The sequence below is a fragment of the Nycticebus coucang genome, chromosome 13, assembly GCF_027406575.1.
Source record: "Nycticebus coucang isolate mNycCou1 chromosome 13, mNycCou1.pri, whole genome shotgun sequence".
NCBI lineage: Eukaryota > Metazoa > Chordata > Mammalia > Primates > Lorisidae > Nycticebus > Nycticebus coucang.
The window spans coordinates 100025781-100047177 of NC_069792.1; the positions used below are offsets into that span (position 1 = coordinate 100025781).

Genomic DNA, 21397 nt, shown 5'->3' on the forward strand with positions numbered 1-21397 from the left:
GGCTGGATAAAAAAAAAAAAAAACAAAAAACATAACCACTTGGGAGGCTGTTGGTCAGCTTCCTACAGACATTTGGCTCCCCTATAACTCCACACTTACTGAGAGGAATGAAAACCTATGGCTACAAAGAGACCTTTATAAGAATGTTCACAGCATCCTTTTTTCCCCTAAACTGGCAATGCCTAGTGTCCGTCACCTACAAAATGGGACTTGCTGTGTACTCCTGACAAGACACTGCATGGCCGTGAGAAGGGAACTGCTAATGTGCACAGCTGTGTGACCCTCAAAAGCAGCTAGCGGAATAAACCAGCCAGGCAGGCAAACTACAAACTGCTCCCATCAAAACAGACACAACTAATAGCTGGTGGAGTCCGCAAGGGTTGCCTGTGTGCGCGGGGGTGAGCCGGATCACAGGAGACCTTTCTGTGATCACAGAGGAGAGTGAAGGAAGCACTCTCCTCTGCAGGTTGGACATCAGTTCACAGGAGTGTGCATTTGTCCAATCACATGGGATTGCAGCCAATGCCCCTGCTTCTTGCTGTGTATAAACTTACTTCAATTAAAACACAAAATTAAAAGAGTATGACTTTTTCATACTCTGTATGCTAGCAGCTGTGAAATTGGTCCTATATGCACTAACAAGGAAAGATGACCAAAATATTTTGCTCAACAAAAAAATTATAGTTTGCAAAACTCCACATAGTGATCTAACTTTTGAAAAACAATTATTTGGTGTTAGTATTGGAGGAGACAAAGATGTGAAGGCCCTGCTGGCTGGGACTGGGTTTGGGGCACCAATGTTTGCATACTGACTGCTCCTTGCCCCAGGGAGGGCCAGGAGTCCCTAAAGTGGGGTCATGTCTTCAGCAAGGGCCCTGGAGGAAGGCAGCACTCACGGGCCACCAACCCTGCTGCTGACAGGTGAAGTGCAGCTAAGCAAATGCCCCTCCCCCCACCTTGCTCTTGCCTAGAACCCACACACCTGGGGAGGGGTCCCAAGCAGTGCCCATTCACCCACCATGCCTGTGAGCAGTGGGATCCCTACGGAGCAGGGCTCAGCACCCTGGCCCACCCAGGGGTGACATCTCCGTAGCTGCAGGATGATGGCAGTGCCCCACTGCAAGAAGCCTCCGAGGTTGCCGCCTGCTCCATCTGAGAGGAAAGGGCCGATCTAGTTATAGGGTGGACCTGTCCCCAGTGCCTGGCCCTGGTCTCTGTAAAGGGGAAGGGGTTGCGCCCAGACTCCCGGTCTCCCCCATTGCAGGTATGGAAACACATCTGCCCCTTAAGTCCCCACAACAGGGCCATAGCCTGCAGGGGGATCTGGGGGCTCCAGGCTTCCCTTGCCAGGACCACAGCGACCCCCAACTGTCATCAAAGATTCTCCTCCTTTTCCCAGCCCCAGCCCACTGAGGGGCCCACCCTCCTGTCCCCCAGCCCACTGTGCTGGGGCCTCCCCAGTGCAGTCAGTGCCCTGCCTACCCCCCACAATGAACAGGGTCTGAGAGGCTTTGAATGAACTTGCTGCCATCCTGGTTCAGATCTCACCAGCTGTGTGACCTTGGGCAAGTCGGGGTGCTGGGGGTAAGCCCTTCATCTCACTGCTAACTGATGGGTGATGACCTTCTCTGCAGGGCACCTGAGGGCCAAGATGACCGGCTCCCTCCCTGACCACCCTAGGACTCCAGAGTCCTCCGAGGGCCCCAAGGCCAGGTATACATACTGGCTCATACTCCAGAGCCCAGGTGTCCCCTCGAGGGATAGCCAGGAACTTTCCAGAAGGGGGAGGCGACCTTCAGAGGGCCCAGGCCTGAGACTGCCTGCACCAGAAGAGGAGGTCAGGGTTGAGGGAGCAGGCTGGAGGGCTGGCACAGGCCCATGCTGGGGGTTCTGGGGACTGGCCCATGTATGTGATAGGGGCACCCACTCCACCTGCAGGCCAAGGCCATTCTGCCTCCCTCTCTAGGTTGCCCAAGAGCAGAGGCAGGCCTCTGGGGAAGCAATGAAAACACCCACATTGTCATCTAAAGGGAAAAGTTTATTGAGTCAATGGCAGAGGCACTGAGGACAGACACAGGAAGACAGGGAGCTTAACAGACCGAACCACGAGCAGGACCGAGTATTGGGGGCAGCAGGGCCGGCCAGAGTCCACCTGGCTAGGGCGCGGAGCTGCATCCCAGGGCTCCCCGCCCACCTCACGGCTAAGTCCCGCGCACTGTCACCCGTGATCCCTTTCCTCAGAAAACTTAGCCTTATGTGTTTAACACACACTATGTCACTGCTAAAATCAGCAAGAGCTATTACAGTGCTCCAACTTAATAAGTTGATAAAAAAGTTGTCCTGTAGCCAGTTCACAATGGAACTAAATCATTTGTCCCAAGTTGCCTAGGGAGTTGCTCTGGTAAGGAGGCGTTTCCAACAAACAGGCCATTGTCACCCTTGCAGCCCCGGATGGGGGGCAGAGTCACTGGGAGGGGTGCTCAGCTCTTTTGGAGGCCTTCGGGCTGGGGTGGAGGGGATCTGGCCAGGATGCTGATGACTGGCTTCACACGAGTGATGTTAGACTGGGCTGCCAACGTGCCAAGTAGGCACAGGCCACGTTCAAGCTGGAAATGCACAGACACCTCTCCCAGGTGGGTGCTGGGCAGTCCCCCCAGGAGCTCTTGGAAACCGGGGCCCCTCACGCAGGCCTGAAGAGGCCTGGGCTTGGAGGCAGGGAGCTGGTGTCTCTCAGAAGCAGCTTCTGATGTCACTGGGACTCATCAGCGACAGTAACTTGTACATTCAGTTTTGGTGGCTTAATGATGGACAGAGGCTTCGTAGAAGCAAAAGACCTCGGAAAAGCGAGATTTTGGCGCCTCTGTTGTGGAGTTGGTAGGTCCAGTGTGAACAAACTTGGTCTACACCAGGTCACCATCACCCACTGCTGCACAGACCATTAGCCACAGAGGGCATGGCTGGCATCTTCAGAGTATTTTTCCAACATGCCTCCAAACATCACAGATTTTAGGGATTGGGCTGTCCCCATGGCAGGAACTGGCATTGCCCTGGTCAGCCTGATTCCTGCCCACTCCTGTGTGCCATGGTGCCATGTTCTGCAGCCACTTAAAGAGAGGCTCAGCTTTGGGTCCTAAGTGGTCACAGACCCACTCCTCCACCGGGGGCCACTAAGCATCTGAGGAGGCTCCACTGTCCTGCCTCCCACAGGGATGTGAAGGGCCTGCTGCTTGCCTGAGGGGCCTGAGTTAAACAGAACCTCCACCACTGGCTCCGCAGCCACTGGGGAGTGTCGGGGAGAACACCGCAAAGACAAGCTGGGCCGGCCAGATGCCTGCAGCCTCCGTGCCTTCTCTCCGACTTACATCTCTGACACGGGAACTTCTGCTACTCGTGTTAAGAGGAACATTGTTAAGATTACTTAACTGAACAAAAACACCAGTCAGACCAAGGTTGCCCTATTCTGGCAATACACCCCAAGTACCACATAGGGCCCAGCTCCCTAAAACCCTGCCCTGACATGCTATGTGGTGCTGGGTGGCATCCCCAGCCCGAGGACCCTGCAAGGCCAACTCCACCTGTGTCCTCAGTGCTGGCTAGCTGGTTGGCAGCCTGGGAAGGGCACAGCCCCACCAGTGCTGGTGGGGGCCAAGGCCCAGACAGGGCACTCTCCTTCCAGGTGGCAGACAGGCGGATGGCGTGGGCAGCTCTGAGGTATGATGTCAGAGCCATAGTAGGACCCATGCAGACTGCACACAGCCAGCCTCCTGCCCATAGTAGGACCCATGCAGACTACACACAGCTGGCCTCCTGCCCAGCTTTTAAGACACAAGGTGATGACACTACTCGGCTCAAATCAGTGCAATCCTGAAATCTCATTGCAAGGGAGGGGCCACGGCAGAAGAATCTGTCTGCTGGTTCTTCCTCCACCTAGGAACACTCACACCATGAGCCTCCCAGGAAGGCTGCTCCAGAAGACAACGTGCTACCAATGCGTGGAGCGAAATCCCAGCCTCCTGCCGGGGCTGCACTGACCAGGCCCACAGTGAGAAAAAGACTTTGGTTGCAAACATCTGGAGGACTTCCAGCTTTAAACCCCTTCCGTCCGGGAATAGCAGTCACACTCTTTGCTGACTGGCACTGTGGCTTAGCGTGTTCATGTTCCAGCAGTGAACACGGCACATCCTTTGCTGTCTCTCACCTCAGACAACTGTCAGTTTAAGGCTGGGATCTCCTAAAATCAAGGGCCAGCCAGGCCCAAGCCTCCTGCATCTGTGGGAACTGCAGCTACCCCTGGGGCCTCTTGGCTGGACCCAGGGGTTTGGTTTGGTTTGTTGAGATCTTGAATCAGGTCACCCCTGTCTCTCCTAGTTGTCAGGATAACCCAGTTAGAACAATGGCTATGATGTGGGAAACGGCCACATCCTGGCAACCTCAGTGAAATCTCACGTTCTACAATCTTAAAGCCATGGAAGGGAACCAAGTTGCATAGGAAAGGGCTGTCAAGGATGCCTGGCGGGGGTGAGGACCCCAGAGGTGCCTGATACTTGAGGGGAAGGCTGGCGGGGGTGAGAACCACAGAGGTACCTGTTACCCCAGGGAAGGTCAGACTGCCCTGATGCTGGGCTCTTGCTGGTGGCGTGTTGGCAGCAGTGTGGCAGTGGTCGGTAGTTGGACTCGCCCTGTCCAAGCGTGAGATCACAAGGCCATTCAAGTTTCATCCACACGGAAGATGCTCTTGCAGTCTTGAGTCAGTCCTCCGTGATGATGGGGCTGTGAGGGACATGCCGTGGACTGGTGAGCACACACCTCCCGTCACCAGGTACCAGTGCTGCTCAGACACAAAACACACCAGCCGACAGAGGGCAAGAGGCAGGGCAAGACCAGAGGCCCGTCAAGTACATCGATCATAGTCATTCCTTTAAATACACAGAAAATTCAAGTAATTTATTTAAAAACTGCTTTAGTTTCATCTTGAAATATATAGATATATATATATGTATTTGCTGTAGAATGATCAATATTGCAGCATGATTCTCATGCATTTCAAAGTACTTTATTTAAAAAACATTCACTTGAGGCAGCGGAAGTATTACAACTGTCTGACTTTATCTGCGTGGTGTGCAGGGGCCTCTCAATCCTAGTAAGCTTAGACTGACCGTTCGAACTAAGAGCAGAAACTGCTTAGGTATAAAAACATTTCCAGATAGCTGCAGCATTTGATGACTGTACTTCCCCGAGTTTTGTTTATTTGCTGAAACCAGAAATCCCTGGCGGAGCCCTCTGCGAAGTGGGCCTTGCCCCGTCTCAGACAGATGCTTGCCTGTCTCGGCACTGGCCCCAGAGTCCCAGCATCAACAGGGTGCGCGGGGAGGAAGTCACAGAGTTCTGACAGGTCCCAGCATGTGAGGCCCCTTCGAGGAGGGGACGGAGGTCCTGGGGCACCCACATGCTCCCCGTCCTGGGGCTGCTGCCCCACATACACCTGAGGTAGCCTTGTGCCAGGACTTGGGAGGGAGGCGGCGCCTGCCTAGAGCGCTGTGCTTGGGATTCCCCAGAAAATGGTTTGGAGACAAAGTGCAATGGAAGAGTCAACAACACTTCCTCTCCCATGATGCAGGGAGGGGTCTGGAGAGGCCGCCTGGTCTCCTGGGAGTACTTCAGACGAGGTGAATTGGTCGTTTGGATGCAGCACGGGAGCCCGCAGGCTCCCAGCTGAGAGTTCACATTTGCCCAGCCCGCCACTGGGGCAGGGCTCTGGAACCCACGTTGCAAATTGCTGCCTCCTGCCCATGGCTTCCATGGGCCAACCTGAGCCCAGCTTTGGTGTGTGGCCACTCCCAAGGCCAGGGCTGCCCTGGGCACAGTTTGTCAAACTCTCTGAGGAAAAGAGATGATGTGTTTCTAAGAAAACCACAACTGTGGAAAAAAAAAAGTTTGCCTAAAATAACCCTAAAAATGCTCTCCGATAGCTGCAACATCACCAATGTGATGAGATCTGACAGACATCCAAATACCTGCAGGCATCTGGAGGCCACTGACGACACTGCCATTACCTGAAGTACTCAGAGAGGATACAGCACAGGGCGTCAGTGTTTTGTTTTCGATTATAATTTCAGAAATGCAAAATCTTATTTTTTCTAAATTGCTTACTGTCTATATTGTAAATGTCTTATACTTTAAAAACATGCAGAATAATATACCTGCAGAATAAAGATAGAGTTGAAATTAAAAGATCTTTTTCAATTAAAAAAATATTTCAAATGATTTTTTAATTGTTGAAAAAGTAATTAGTGTGGTATTTCTGTCTATAGCGCGAACCTAGCCTAGGACTACTAAATTGACTGTGCCTGGAGGGCCTGGTGGGGGCTGCGCTTGTCTGCTGCCCAGGCCGCCCCGCCCACAGCCTGCCCTCCACATCTCTCGCCTGGAGGGACGTGCTGGATGGGAGCAAGGCTCAGACCATGGACTCCGTCTCCACCAGTCCTTGTGGGGCTTCTTTCCGCGTGAGCTTCAGGATGGTGGGCTTCTCGCTGCCCCTGCCAGCCCCGCCTTCACCAGTCGGCTCGGAGGACAGAACTTTCTGCTCTTCCTTGCCCTCCTCTGACACCTCGGGATAGATCACCAAAAACGTGGCTGTCAGGAAGCCCAGGAAAGAGCCCACGGAGGCCACCATAGGGATGACGCGGACAGTCCCCACGGCGTCAACCACACCCCCGAGGGCCGAAGCCACCAGGATCTGGGAGATGTAGACCTGGCAGGAGAGGATGGCGCAATCTATGCCAAAGCCGCGCTTGGAGTTCCCAGGACTGTGGTGGACGTACTGTGAGAGAACAGAACAGAGCGTGAGCCGTGGTGAAGTTACTGCCACTCCCACGCCCACTTCACAGGGTGAGAACGTCAACACAGACATCTGGAAACAAGACTTGCAACCAATTCCGGCTGAGTCTCTCCCAGTGCCCAACTCCTACCCAGCACCATGGAGGCAAGGGAGGCGGAAAGCTGTAGATCATAGGGCTGGACAGGACTGAAAGCAAGTTGTCAAGCCAACCAGGACACAAGCTCCCAAGGGACTGGCCGCCAGCCCAAGGGGCAGTGGCAGGGCTGGGCTGACCACGGCCCTGGTGGTCTGTGGCTGGGGATGGAGGGCAGAGACCCTTGAGCCCACTTTGACGCTGCCGTGGCACCACTTCAGGTGACCGCATGTGGGAGAGCAGCTGCACCCAAGGAAAAAGTGAGCAGGGCTTTGTGTCCCTTGATGGAAGACACGAAGGAAACCAGTTTTCCTGTAACAACACCACGATTACTAGACACAGGACTCATCAGACAACATTGCCGGAGATGACTTTGTCCTTGAGATAATGAACAAAGGGTCAGCCCACCAAAAAGATAAAAAACAAAGCGATTCTGAATGGGTGTGTACCAATCAGTGGGAGAAATTCTGAATGTGTGTGTGCCAAACACAGTGGGAGGTTTTAACGTGCCTTTCATAAAATAAGCAGACAAAAAGCAGTAAGAGAATGGAGGGTTTTAGCCATTAATAAACTCGACCTAATGCACACAGACACAGCACGAGAGCAGAACACACCCCTTCCAGTGCGTACAGAACATTTATCCACGCAACAGATACACTGGGCCACAGAGGAAGTCGTGATCAGTTTTAAGGGATGAAATCACATAGAATATGCTCTTTGACTACTGAGGAATTACACTGGTAATCAAGAACAACACAACAATGAAAAATTCAGAAATGTTAGAAATTCATCAACGTCTAAATAATTTATGTTTCAAAATAGAAACCACATTGGGCGGCGCCTGTGGCTCAGTGAGTAGGGCGCCAGCCCCATATGCCGAGGGTGGCGGGTTCAAACCCAGCCCCGGCCAAACTGCAACCAAAAAATAGCCGGGCGTTGTGGCGGGCGCCTGTAGTCCCAGCTGCTCGGGAGGCTGAGGCAAGAGAATCACATAAGCCCAAGAGTTAAGAGGTTGCTGTGAGCCGTGTGACGCCACAGGCACTCTACCCGAGGGCGGTACAGTGAGACTCTGTCTCTACCAAAAAAAAAAAAAAAAACAAAATAGAAACCACAACAAAACATTTAAAATAATCTTTGAAGCGATTGAAAACACAACATATTAAGACTTGTAGAGTTCAGGTAAAGGTGTGCATAGAGGGAAATTAGTAGCCTGAAATGCAAATATTAGACTGAAAATCAAAGTAAGACATGAAAAAATAGCCAGTTAAACTGAGACATAATAGAAGGTAGGCGATAGTAAAGAACAGGCAGTAGTTTTTATTTTTTTTTTAGACAGAGTCTCACTTTGTCACCCTTGGTAGAGTGGCATCATAGCTCAAAGCAACCTCTAACTCTTGGGCTCAAGTGATTCTCTTGCCTCAGCTTCCCAAGTAGCTGGGACTACAGGTGCCCACTACAACACCTGGCTATTTTTTTTAGAGACAGGGTCTCGTGTTCTTGCTCAGGCTGGTCTTGAACCTGTGAGCTCAGGGCAACCCGTTTGCCTCAGCCTCCCAGAGTGCTAGGATTACTGGCATGGGCCCCCGTGTGCAGTCAAGAGCAGTAGTTAATACAACGTGAAGCACACACAGCAAAGAGGATTAAGAATAACAAAAGCTCTTTGAAAACAAAATCGATAAACTCTCAGATAACTATTATCAGTAATAAAAAAGATGATATCAGGGAGGTGCCTGTGGCTCGGTGAGTAGGGCGCCGGCCCCATATACTGAGGGTGGAGAGTTCAAACCCAGCCCCGGCCAAACTGCAATAGAAAAATAGCCGGGTGTTGTGGCGGGCGCCTGTAGTCCCAGCTGCTCGGGAGGCTGAGGCAAGAGAATCGCGTAAGCCCAAGAGTTAGAGGTTGCTGTGAGCCGTGTGATGTCATGGCACTCTACCGAGGGCGGTAAAGTGAGACTCTGTCTCTATAAAAAAAAAAAAAAAAAATTGATATCACTACAGTTTCTATTATATAAGAGAATATTGTGATCAACTTAATGCCAATAAATTCGAAAGGTCAGAAGAAATGCCCAAATTCCCAGAAAAACAGAAGTTAAAGCATCATACTTCATTGTAAGATAGTAATTCCCTTTTGAGTTTGAACAAGCAAACATACTATCACCACTTTTATTCAGTATCATATCAGAGGCTCTAGCCATTTCAAGAAGGCAAGAGGGTGGCACCTGTGGCTCAAAGGAGTAGGGCGCTGGCCCCATATGCTGGAGGTGGTGGGTTCAAACCCAGCCCCAGCCAAAAACTACAAAAAAAAAAAAAAAAGAAGGCAAGAAAAATAAATAAAAGGTACTAAGGAAGAGGAACCTTTCTCATACAAGATGACGTGGTGTGTGTGGAGGTCTGCAAGGAGGCACAGATAGCTATGAGAATTAATCATACAAGGATATATGATATTTATAGGTAGAAAGGTTTGGTACTATAAAGTTTTTAGCTGTCCCCAGATTGATCTTGATTAAAAAAGCCAGAAGCTGAGTCTAACATTCAGATGAAAAATAAACAGTTGGCTCTATGCCCATATCTCAGTGAGTAGGGCGCTGGCCACACACCAAAGCTAGTGGGTTTGAGCCTGGCCCGGGCTTGCTAAACCAACAATGGTAACTGCAACCAAAAAAAAAAAAAAAGCAGGGCATTGCAGAGGGCACCTGTAGTCCCAGCTACTTGGGAAGCTGAGGCAAAAGAATCGTTTAAGCCCAAAGAGTTTGAAGTTACTGTGAGCTGTGACATCAAAGCACTCTACCGAGGGCAATGTAATGAGACTCTTGTCTCAAAATAAATAAGTAAACAAACATTGTTGACAAGAGCCAAGACAATCTTGAAGAATAACAATACTCAAGGACTTACACTACCAGGTTTTTGGACTTTTTATAAAACCATTAATACTTTAATTAAGACAGTGTAACTTTTTTTTTTTTTTTGAGACAGAGTCTCAAGCTGCCGCCCTGGGTAGAGTGCCGTGGCATCACAGCTCACAGCAACCTCCAAGTCTTGGGCTTAAGTGATTTTCTTGCCTCAGCCTCCCAAGTAGCTGGGACTACAGGCGCCCGCCACAATGCCCAACTATTTTTTGGTTGCAGTTGTCATTGTTGCTTAGCTGACCTGGGCTTTGAACCCGCCACCCTAGGTGTATGTGGCTGGCGCCCTTGTGAACTGAGCTACGGGTGCTGCCTGAGATGGTGTAACATTTGTCAACGAATGAGCAGGGAACAGAGAGCAGAAACAGTATGTAGGCGCCTGTTGCACGGTGAAGCCCCGGCACAGTGGGTGGGGCGGGGTGGGGTGAGGACAGATGGTCTTTGCAGGGAATGGTGCCGGGTCATGTGGATATCAATATGTGGAGGAAAAAAACAAAATCCTGATGCTCTGCTCCAAACCATACGTAATCTATTCTGAGTAGACTACCAGTGAAAGTTTGCACGTAGGCAGGACGGACAGCACGGGTGGGGATGCTCATGGCCGTGTCGGGAGTAAGAGTGTGGACCTACACGCAGTGGCCACACAGGGGGATATGAAAATGCACGGAGTCCTGGCCCAGCAAGAGCACACGTGAGCCACAGGGGATGGAGCCAGACATCCCAGCCAGAGTTCAGATACAGCAGAAGTCCCAGACAGTGTTGGAGATGAGGAGCTGGAGGGCGGGTGGGGGCTCTGGGCTGAGAACATCCCTGCTGGTCGGGGCAGGTTTACGTGATGTTCTTCCTCCCAGCTTAGAAGCCATGTCACATGTCAATTAAAAAGTTTATTCGAAAAACAATACTGTCATTTAGACGTGTTACTTGGTGTGCACCTAACTAGTACATTTGGCTTAAGAACCATGTAGAGAAATTAGAAGAATAAACATAGTTTAGTTTTGAGAAGAAAAAGATGTGGCCTTTTTAGCTTGTGTGGGGAGTTTGCAGGCTGTGGTCTGCCCCTGTGCTGTGGCTCACCAACTGTGCTGCGCTGTAGATACAAACTGAACACTGAACTTCAAAGACGCAGCAAGAATGTAAAGATAATGTTTTAGATATATTGGGTTAAATAAAATATGCTATTAAAATGGATTTCACCGGCCTCTCTACTTTTTAAATGTGGCATCAGGAGGTGTAAATTTAGCTCTCGCTCCACTCCACCAGACGGAGCTGGTCTCCACTGGGCAGGGGGGACATGACCCTGCTGAGAGGACTGGATGGGTGGGGACTGCCTCCAGCTCCCTGGCCAAGACCCAGTGATGGGCTTCTGCCTCCAGAGGCCTCTAGGCAGGTGCTGGGGGTGGGGCTGGGGCTGGGGACGGCAGGAGAACATGTGGCCAGAGACTGACTCGGGGCAGGTGGCAGCTGTTGGATTCATCAAGGGCCATTTCAGATGAAAAGAACCAAGGAGGATAATCTCTGTCTTGCATGTTGCCCGCCCGCCCGCCCACCCTGGCACCCCGAGACATACCTGCTTGAGCTCATGGTAGTGCCCCAGCAGGGCGTAGGGGCAGTAGGAGATGCTCATGGACACCACGCCCATGGTGCTGATGGTGACCATGGCGATGGAGACGTAGGGGAACATGGCCATCACTGCCGTGCCGATGGAGAAGCCCAGAGTCCCCAGCATGTAGATCACCCTGACGCTCAAGTCGTAGTTGTCCAAGTACTTCTGTAGCAGGGCTGCAGAGAGGGCCACAGGGAGGAATGGTGACCAGGACACTCATCCTGTCAGGCTCCCCGACCACCCCTTCCCTGCCCTGACATGCCCCTTCCTGCAGCTGGATGGGGGCCTGCTTGGGTAGGCAAGCATCACCTTCTCTCTGCCCCGCCTACCACCAGGTGGTCCCTGCTGGGCACAGCAGCTCATCCGCCTAGAACATGCTTACGGCTCCCAGCCTTCCCTGTCCCAGACCCCGTAACCTGGCCCTTCCTGTAGCTTCTGGGGGCCTCCCCCATCTGCCAGGCCACCAATCCAGGCCCATTCAGCCACCTTCTTTGGCCCTACCTCAGACAACTTTGTTGCAGCAGTGGCACTGGGAAGGCCTGCCTGGGGAGCACATGGAGGCTCAGATGCCCCCACTCCAGGAGGGCGCTCTGCCTAGAACTGTTTTGCCAAGCAGCAACAACATTGTTTCCTGGCATGCTGGCTGCCTGAGGGCACTGACCCTGGGCATCCTCAGGCCCAGCTAGGCTAAAGTGAATCTGGCCTGCTCCTCCTTTGCTCATATAGAGGGCAGGGGGTGGCAGCCACCCTGCAGGGAGACCTGTGACCACAGTTATGCCCAGTTCTGGAAGGTGAGCCTGGGCACGCTGGCACTCTGACCCCCACTGCACTCAGGGGAAGCAGCCTCCTGTCTACTGCTCCTCTCGCCCTGTGACTGCTGGCTGAGCCCTCAGCAAGGGTCAGGCCTTTGTCCAGCTGTGCTGGTGGGGACAGGACAGCATGTCCAAACAGAGGTACCATCAATGTGGGCAGCCTGCAGAAGGTCCTAGACTCTCTGCTCTGGGCTCAGCTGATAGCATTCCTACCCCCAGGGATGAGGAAATACGCCACCAACGCTTCCTCCAGGGGTGTCGCTCGGGCAGGAGGCAGGCTCTGACACGCTCCCACCCTCTGAGGTGCAACTCATCCTGCGTCTGGCCACCAAGCGCCTTCCAGGGTGGGAGGCTTACCTGACCAGGAAACTTTTACCTGAGCAAATAGCACCGGTAGCAGCATAAATGACCAGGCCCCAGCAGCCCATCTTGACCCCGGCATTGTAGTAATGCCAGGCCGTCGAGTTAGAGGGGGCCTGTTCCGGGAGGAGAAGAGGTTGAAGATGCTGTTGTATGTTTCAGTTGAAGGCCAGCAATTTATTTTAGGAGAAATGATAAAAAGCTACCTAGGAGGAGGATTAACCCCATGCCCAGCCAGAGCCAGAAAACTGTTTTCAAACTCTTATAGCCCACAGATGTGAGGTGACTCTGCCACCCTCAAGAAGGGGGGAGAGTCTGCGTCCCACCCTCAAATGTGGGCTGGGCTGGGCTGGACTTGGAGAAGTGACGCCAGCAGCCTCCCCATTGGTCCCCTTGGAGCTGTCAAGAGCTGCAGCTCAGATGAAGCCCAGAAGCGGAGGAACCACATGGAGAGGGGAGGCATGTGCTAAGGCCGCCTAGCTTTTGGGGACAATGCGGTCATGGTGTGAACCCAACTGATACCAAGCAACTGGAAGAGCCATCTGCTGAGCCTGATCCTTATCCTACCAGGACATGAGTTCGGCTCTTGGTACCCACAGGTGATCACCGTAGACTTCACTGCAAACCCCCATGCAGCTCACACAACGACCCAGGCCACGTCAACAGAGGCATGTGTCCCAGTTGCTGCATGTCCCCACCTGCACCCCGGGCACCTGGTACTTAGGCAGCGCAGTGGTGGAGGAGCCCCAGCACCCTTGGGGCACCCACCCAGCATGCATAAGTGAGAACCCTGTGAGGTGTCGGCACCTACCTTGGGGTCCCCTTTGAAGATGACCTGGCCCATGAAGTCGGTGTAGAACACGGCCTCGGCAATGACGGAGAACCAGGTGAGCAGGTGGCAGACGCACAGCCGCAGCAGCTGGCGCGGCATCTTCAGCATGGACAGCCACAGCAGGCGCACTGTGGTCTCACTCTCACCCTCCTCACTCTCCGTGTCCCCGCTCGAGTTGGTGGCCCCGCTGAGGTTCCTGTGCCGGCACCGCTGCCGCTGCCGCTTCTGCAGGTCATACAGGTCATTCATGCTGCGTGATGGCTTGATGAGGACCACGGCGTTGGCCCGCCGGTAGCGGTAGCAGTGGGACCCGACCTTGCCGTAGTAGGAGAAGGTGCTGGAGACCTGCCGGTGGAATGCGTGCCTCCTCCGCCGCATGGAGCCGGATGCAGCCGGCTTCACGTCCACCCTGGGGTAGTCACTGATGGTGTCTTTTGGCGGCGGGGAGCCACTCCCATTGGGGACTTTAGTTTCGTTCAAGTGATTATCAAGCAGGGTCTCCTCCTCCTTCACCGCTTCCCTGAGGAATGTAGCCTTTCGGGGCATGTGTCCCAGGTGTCCTTTGGGGAGCTCCTGACTGGTGCTGTGGGGGGTGGTGGGGTAGGAGGCATCATGGAAGATGGAGGGCTCAATGTCATGCAGGAAGAGCAGCTCGGGCTCCATGTCCAGTGTGGCATCTGGCATATGCAGCACAGAGTCACTCTTGCTGCGCACAATGTCCACGTCGAGATAGTCCAGGGGCAGCTCGTGCTCCGACTGAACCTCGTCGGGGAAGGTGGGCACAGCGCCATACTTCTCAGGCCCGTCCAGGGCGCCCAGGCGGGGGGCGGTGGGGTGGGCACAGCCCAGCTTGGCGGGTGGGGTGTCCGTGTCCTCGGTGTGCTCCTGCTGCGGGCTGTACTGTTCCTCCTCGATACTGAACAGGTGCAGGGTCACAGACACCGTGAAGATGATGGCGGCGAAGAAGAAGAGCACCTGGTTCTGTGTTCGGAACCAGTCGCCCAGGAAGGTCTGGGTCCAGTCCAGCCCGCCCAGCACGTAGCCCACAGCCCCGCCGAGGCCTGCAGGGAGGCAGAAGTGGGTGAGCAGGGGCCCCACTCACAGTCAGGACACCAGTTTCAGGGAGGAGAATGGGAAATGGTAGGAAAACAAAAAAAGAAACTCCAGTGACCCTAGGCTTGATCATTCCACCCTAATACACTTTCTGCTTGATAAGTGAAGGGCAGATTGGTGCCAAGATGGAACGAGGCACCCCACATGTGCCTCTCTGCGCTGAAGGACCCCCTAAGCGAACTGGCCATCTTCACCTGCTGGTGAGTGAGCACCTGGCAAGCGAGTAGAGCCCCCCAGGCAGGACTGGGCCAACTCACCTCTTGCAGCTCTTCAGGCCCCTGGTCCTGCTGGGCTCCATGGCCAGGAGGGGCCACCTTTCTGCCCTAGGACCCCACCCGCTGCCAGGGCTTGCCAGCATCTGCATAGGAACCAGGCGCTAAGACAGTGTGTGCCCCGATGCATGGCCCTGGCCTTGGGAGGGAGCAGAGGTGGTCCTGCCCTATGCCCCCACTCTGACATCATGCCCAAGCTGTGCTTTACCAGCAGAGAAGGCGTGGATGTTGAGGGCCATGTCCTGCTCCTCGCTGTCCACCACGTCCAGCAGGTAGGCACGGATGGGCCCCTCAGTCGCATCAGCACTGAAGTCCAGGACCACCACACCCAGCACCGTGAGGACAATACTGATGGGCTGCCGGCCAGGGACATCGCCGAGCGCCAGGCCTGCCAGGAGCACAAGGGAGGTTGTCAGACCTCACGGTGGCCAGGTAGGGCTGAGAGCAAACTGTTACCCATGGGGAGATGGCCTGGGAAACCGCGGTAGCCCCTTCCACACCTAGGTCTCATGCCTAGGACTCCAGGTGAACAGTAGGTTTGGGTCTCTCCATTCCTGGGGTTTGCAGGGCTATTTTTCCTTCCCACTCTTGTTAGTGGTTCACTGGATCTTCAAAAGCTTATCTCCCGTTACATACTTTGAAACAGGAAAGAGGCTAAGGGTCCTCTCCAGCCCACCCAATAGAGGGTGACCACTGTGAGAGTGTGACCACCACTCACTTAGCATGTGCTGAGAAGGGGGCGTGTGGGCTCACAGCCATCCACACCATTCAAGGGCGTCAGGCACACCTAAGATGCCCAACCAACCCGTAGGCATCATGCGCTCTGCCCACGGACCTGAAGGGAAACCGCGCCCAGGATGCTGCGAGTCAAGCTGGTCCCCTGAGCAGTCAGGAGACATGGCTGACAAGATGCGGTGGCCTCGCCTTGTCCGCAGGACCCCTTGGAGCTGTTCTCAGCACAACCTGCCTACCTCAGGGGAGTCTGCCCCAGGCTATGAACCCAGAGGCCACACTATGATCCTGAAGGCTGAACCTAAACCTGAGTCTCCATCTACTATGGTGAGACAAGTGGTGCCTTGTGACAAAGGACAGCAGCAGTGGGAGCTGAGGCTGGGAACCCAGGAGCAGCCCCAAAGTGCTGTGACACAGACGGATCTGCCCTGCAGGAGGCACAGGATGGGGCTTCTGCCCAGGAGTGCCCTGCTGGCCTCCTGGGACTACAGGCATGTGGCAGTGTTCACACCAGGCACTGGAGCTCCCCTGTCAGCACTGGGGTCACACTGGGCAGGACTGCACACTGGCACACAGCCTGTCCTTCTCTCTGCACCTCTGTAAGAGTGGGGCAGGGACACTTGAGACCCAGACGGCCAAGAGCCACAGCACTGTGCCTGTAGGTGCCAGGGAAGCAGGACCCAGAATTCTGAATCCCATGTATGAGGAAGCTTGGAGAAGGCCACCCCTACAAGGCCACACGGGGGCATAACTCAGGGAGGTGACCGCGGGCACCTGCCCGACAGTCCAGGCCTCCTGAAGGGAGTGACACTGGCACAGAGGTGGTTTTCTGGGTTTCTCCTACCGAACACTCCGACACCCCGCCCGCCATCTGAAGAGACAGACCTGGGTAAGTTCTTCTATTTCAGAACAGAGTAATAAAGTCCTCAGTCTCAAAAAATTGTTGCCAAAAAATAATGTTTTGTTTTGAACAGTTTTGATGGATGCCCTCAAAGCAAAAAGTATTTTCCCACATATAGTTGCTGTAATTAAAAACAAAACAACAGAAAAGGGCAAAACAAAACCCAAGCACATGAAACAATCAAAACACCAAACTAGGCTCTGGACACTTTCAATACCAAGTCTAAGAAAGGGAGGACAAAAAAGAAAAGATAATTTCTGAAATAATGCTGGAAACAGGACGTGGGGTCAGATACGCATTACAAACAAATGGTCACAACAGGAAGCGTCTCCCTGGGAACAGGTTCCTCAGGCTTTCCCATGTAGGGCTGCTCCAGCACTGCCAAGCAGGCCTGGGGGGGTGGGGTGAGGTGGGGTCACTGCCGAGTACCCCGGAGGCATCAGACAGTCCCACAGAGGGGCGTCCTGAGCCATTTAATACCACTCACCTTTGACTGATAGCAGAGTGACCCTGGGCAGGGACCCTGGGCAGGTGTTAGGACCCAGAGAGTGACAGAGACACACTTACCAATGGCAGAGCCGTTAAGGAAAAGGGCAACTCCGAAGAGCACGCCCACACACAGGGCAAGGATGAAAGGCCGCCGGCGGCCCCAGCTCAGGGTGCACCGGTCGCTCGCAGAGCCGATGAGAGGCGTGCAGATGAGGCCGAGGACGGGGCTCAGGAACCAGGTGAGGCTGTAGTACTGCTCCGGGAGGCCTGCAAGGACACGGGAGTCACATGCTACATGTGAAGTCGCTGGGCACCAGGGGCACTGCACAGGGTGCTCTGTTAGCCCAGGTGGACTTTCTTTTTCCAGCAAAGCCAGTGGTCAGAGGGAAGCACCCAGTCTCGTAGTGGAGGGTGGACCCCATATGCCTGGAGGGCACCTTGCCCAGGGCTGCACACAGGAGGCCAAGACCCTGCTGCAGGTCTGCTGAAGGCTGCCTCGAGGGCAGCAGGCACAGGGCCACTGTCCCTTCACACCTATGGTCCACACCCAGAGAGGACAGTGACAGCAACCTCAGAGAGGTACCAAGATCCTGCAACGGCTGGACCTAGCTGTCTGAAAACATACCACAGAGGAACTTCCTACACAAGTTCCAGGCCGCCAGCATAGGGCTCAATTAGCCTAGCAGTGGTGGTTCTGGGTGGCTGCTAAGCAGGGGTGGGAGTCGCACAGAGTGTGTAGCTACACCCAATGTGTTGTAGGTGGCACTCGTCAGCCACTCTGCATGTAACTTCCTAACTGCCCAGGGAGGCAGGGATGGCTGTGCTGATTTTACTGATAGGGAATCTGCAGCTCAGAAAGGACATGCAACCTGTCCTAGGTTACACAGCTAGAAAGGGGTAGCCCCAGGATTTAACCCGGGATGCCTGATTTCAAACGCCACGACCCCAACACACACACCGCCTCCCTACCACAGAGTGCCCACTGGCAGTTGGGTGGGCCGACGATTGTGGCTGGTTAGAGCTGGAGCCCCACACCGCAAATGGGCTGTGTGACGGCCACAGCCCCTCAGAGTCTCTGCTGTGAAGTTGGGAGCTGGCCGCCCCTGTGAAGGGGTGTCAGTGGCGGGAGGGATCTGGATGCTGGACATACTAGGATCACTTGCTCACCAATGATCCAGCGGGAGACTTAGGCTCAGTCCACCTCTCAAACTGAAGTCAAATTTCAGTAAGGCACTTAAAAATAAAGGCGCTTGGCCACGCCAGTGATCCATCTGGCTAACGTTTTATGCTGCCAAAGGTGCTGCGAAATGGAATGCTGTGCTGAACCACAGCAGTAAGAAAAATAAACTTGTGCAGGAGGAGGAAGTCATTTTCAAAGGAGGAGGGAAGCACCTTTCACAGTTACTGCTAATGTGCCCATTAAAATATTTACACATTCTGACTGGGAAATTAAGGTGTTTGCTTTGACCTTTGCACCACACAGAACTTCAGGAAGGTTGCATTTGATTCCTATTTGAAGTCAGCAGAAAGTATCGGTGTTTCAGGAAACAAGAAGTTTGCTGAATGTGTTCCACTGGGTGGGCCAGGACTCACATGGCAACGCGGGTCCCTCGCCTGTCACCACCAGTGTTGTGCAAAGAGGAAAGCAGGGCTGCCGTGGCCACGGAGACCAGCCTGAGTTTGACAGCAGGTGACTCATACACCTGCTTCTCAGAAATGGCTGCCTCAAAATTCCAGAAAGACTGGAAAGCACTATGAGCCCAATGCACGGACTCTTGCTCTTGTTGGCATTTTTACACGTGTCATAACTGTACCAATAGTGCCAGCAAGCCCAATGACCAGGGCTCCTCGCAGGGGCACAGCACCTGTGTGCGAGCCACCTCCCTGCCTGGCCCGCTGCAGTCATCCTTGGGTCCTGGCCGCCCTGGGGATGGCACCCAGAAGTGTTCTGGGTCTCCTGTAGCACCCCTCCCACTTTCACTGCTGAAATTCCTTCAAGGGAGGGACGTGTCATCCACCCAGGAGGACACCCCCACCTCAAGCACCCGATTACTACATTTCCCACACTTATGAGGCCACCAGGCCACCCGTGTGTGCCCCCAAGGGGCTGTGCCTCGCTGCAGGGCCCCTACACCAGTCTGGCACCATGTGGGACTGCGGGTCCACAGAGGTGGGAATGCCTGTAGACCTGATCCAAACCACTTTACCATTTCCAGCATTTCTCCCGTCATTTTGAAAAACCTGATTTTTCATCTGACACCAATTCCCTTAAGCTTGAAGAATTTCCTTTAGTTTCTTTAGCACTTCTTTATAGAGCAGATCTGCTGGTGGTAAATGCTCTTAAATTTTGCTCTAAAATCTGTTCATTACACTTTTATTGCTTCTAAGATATTCTCTTTATTGTTGGTTTTCAGCAGTTTGACTATGAGCCTGTATCATGATTTCTTTCCATTCATCCTGTTTGGGATTCAAGCCACACAGCAGACCCGTGCCCCCCGTCTCCCGGGACTCCAGCCACACAGCAGACCTGTGCCACACAGCAGACCCGTGCCCCCCGTCTCCCGGGACTCCAGCCACACAGCAGACCTGTGCCCCCCGTCTCCCGGGACTCCAGCCACACAGCAGACCTGTGCCCCCCATCTCCCGGGACTCCAGCCACACAGCAGACCTGTGCCCCCCCAGTCTCCAGTCACACAGCAGACCCATGACCCCATCTCCTGGGACTCCAGCCACACAGCAGACCCGTGCCCCCCATCTCCTGGGACTCCAGCCACACAGCAGACCCGTGCCCCCCGTCTCCCGGGACTCCAGCCACACAGCAGAGCTGTGCCACACAGCAGACTCGTGCCCCCTGGTCTCTAGTCACACAGCAGACCCATGCCCCCGTCTCCTGGGACTCCAGCCACACAGCAGACCCGTGCCCCCCATCTCCCGGGACTCCAGCCACACAGCAGACTCGTGCCCCCTGGTCTCCAGCCACACAGCAGACCCGTGCCCCCCCGCCCCCAGTCTCCAGTCACACAGCAGACTCGTGCCCCCCGTCTCCTGGGACTCCAGCCACACAGCAGAGCCCACAATGCCCTACGTCCCTGCTCTCAGGTCTTCACATTAGATAGTTCTAACGATTAATCCCTAAGTCCACGGATATTGCTGTTGCCTCCAATCTGCTCTGAACCCCACCTAGTTAATTTTTTATCTCCGATCTTGTATTCCCCAGATCTAGATTTCCATGTGGCTCTCTTTCTTTAGCTTCTATTTCTCTGCTGGGCCTTCCCACTTTTCATTAGGAGCATGTTTTCCTTTTTGTCCGTGGGCCTGGCTGTGTACGTGCGTCTGGTAATTCCAGCGTTGAGTCACTGCCCTGGGGTGTTCAGTCTCCATTGTGGGTCTCTTGAGTAAGGCTCACCTTTTCTTTCCTTTCTAAAAAGGTCTAGTGATACTGAGCTGCACCCTGCACTTAGTGAATGACGTGTTATAGATTCCACTTTCTTTCATAGTCCCTTGAAGAATGCTGACATTTTTGTTTAATAATAATTAACTTGGCTGGACTAAATAAAACCTCTGTCTCCCTGTAGTAGCAGAGAGCGAAAATCTCTGTTCAATTCTTTTTAGCTATTGTCCAGCTGCTGGAAATCTGTCCCACGAATACATACATATGTAAGTAACCAGGGAGATGTGAGCAGTTCACACACAGGGTCTGAGACCACCCTCCCATCCTAATTCCTCCCTAAGGCTCTTTTAAAAACGCAAGAGCGCAGGGACCTGTGTAAGCTCCAGCCACCCTGCATGGCATCAACCAAGGCCAACCTTCCTGGTGGGGGCCGTGGAGACTGAGGACCCTGCCGGTGCCTTTTCCCTTCCCAGCTGCCCACCTCCTTCCAGACTCCACTTCTTTGTTGCTCTCTGGCAGTTGTCCTCAGTCCTGCCCAGAATCTACACCTCCTCACTGCAGGAGGGGCACTCTGCACCAGCTTCTTGGCCACCCTCTTGGGGGGCCTGCGTCACTGTGAGTCAGTATTTCTCCTGGTCCCCATGACAGCTCTGCAGGCAGGTGGCACTGGCTTTCTCGTATAAGATGCTGTAATCGGCTGCTTCGTGCCTGGTTTTGCCAGCCTGGAAGCTCTGAAGAAAGGGGCCGTAAGCGCCCTGTGCCCTGCTGGATCTCCAGAGCGCCATGCAGCAGCCGCCAGCTCATTCTCCACCCTGTGCTACCCTGGCGTCCAGGCCAGCTCACCCTGAGCAAGGGTAGAGGGTGCAGGAGGGGTGAGCTGTAGCTTCTGGCAGTCCAGAGGGGAGATGGCGGCTCGCTGGCACAGGGGACAGCAGACCCCCGAGTCCCTGAGGACAATGATACAACTCACGGAGCACGAACATGTCTCATTTTTATCCTCAGACACCGACCAGCTAGG

General features: G+C 53.9%; 1 protein-coding gene across 2 annotated transcripts in view; it reads right to left on the reverse strand.

Annotated features, from left to right (window-relative positions):
- Positions 1-2030: 2030 nt before the first annotated feature.
- The window catches only part of SLC45A4 (solute carrier family 45 member 4), a 79229-nt gene continuing 59862 nt past the window's right edge, over positions 2031-21397 (reverse strand). For both annotated transcript variants that reach the window (XM_053559182.1, XM_053559183.1), the window contains exons 3-8: positions 17067-17255; positions 15075-15254; positions 13461-14542; positions 12666-12765; positions 11442-11653; positions 2031-6820 (exon numbers count right to left, since the gene is read on the reverse strand). In XM_053559182.1, the coding sequence (XP_053415157.1) occupies positions 6455-6820; positions 11442-11653; positions 12666-12765; positions 13461-14542; positions 15075-15254; positions 17067-17255 (2129 nt within the window). In that variant the 3' untranslated portion in view covers positions 2031-6454. The remainder of the gene's footprint in view (positions 6821-11441; positions 11654-12665; positions 12766-13460; positions 14543-15074; positions 15255-17066; positions 17256-21397) is intronic.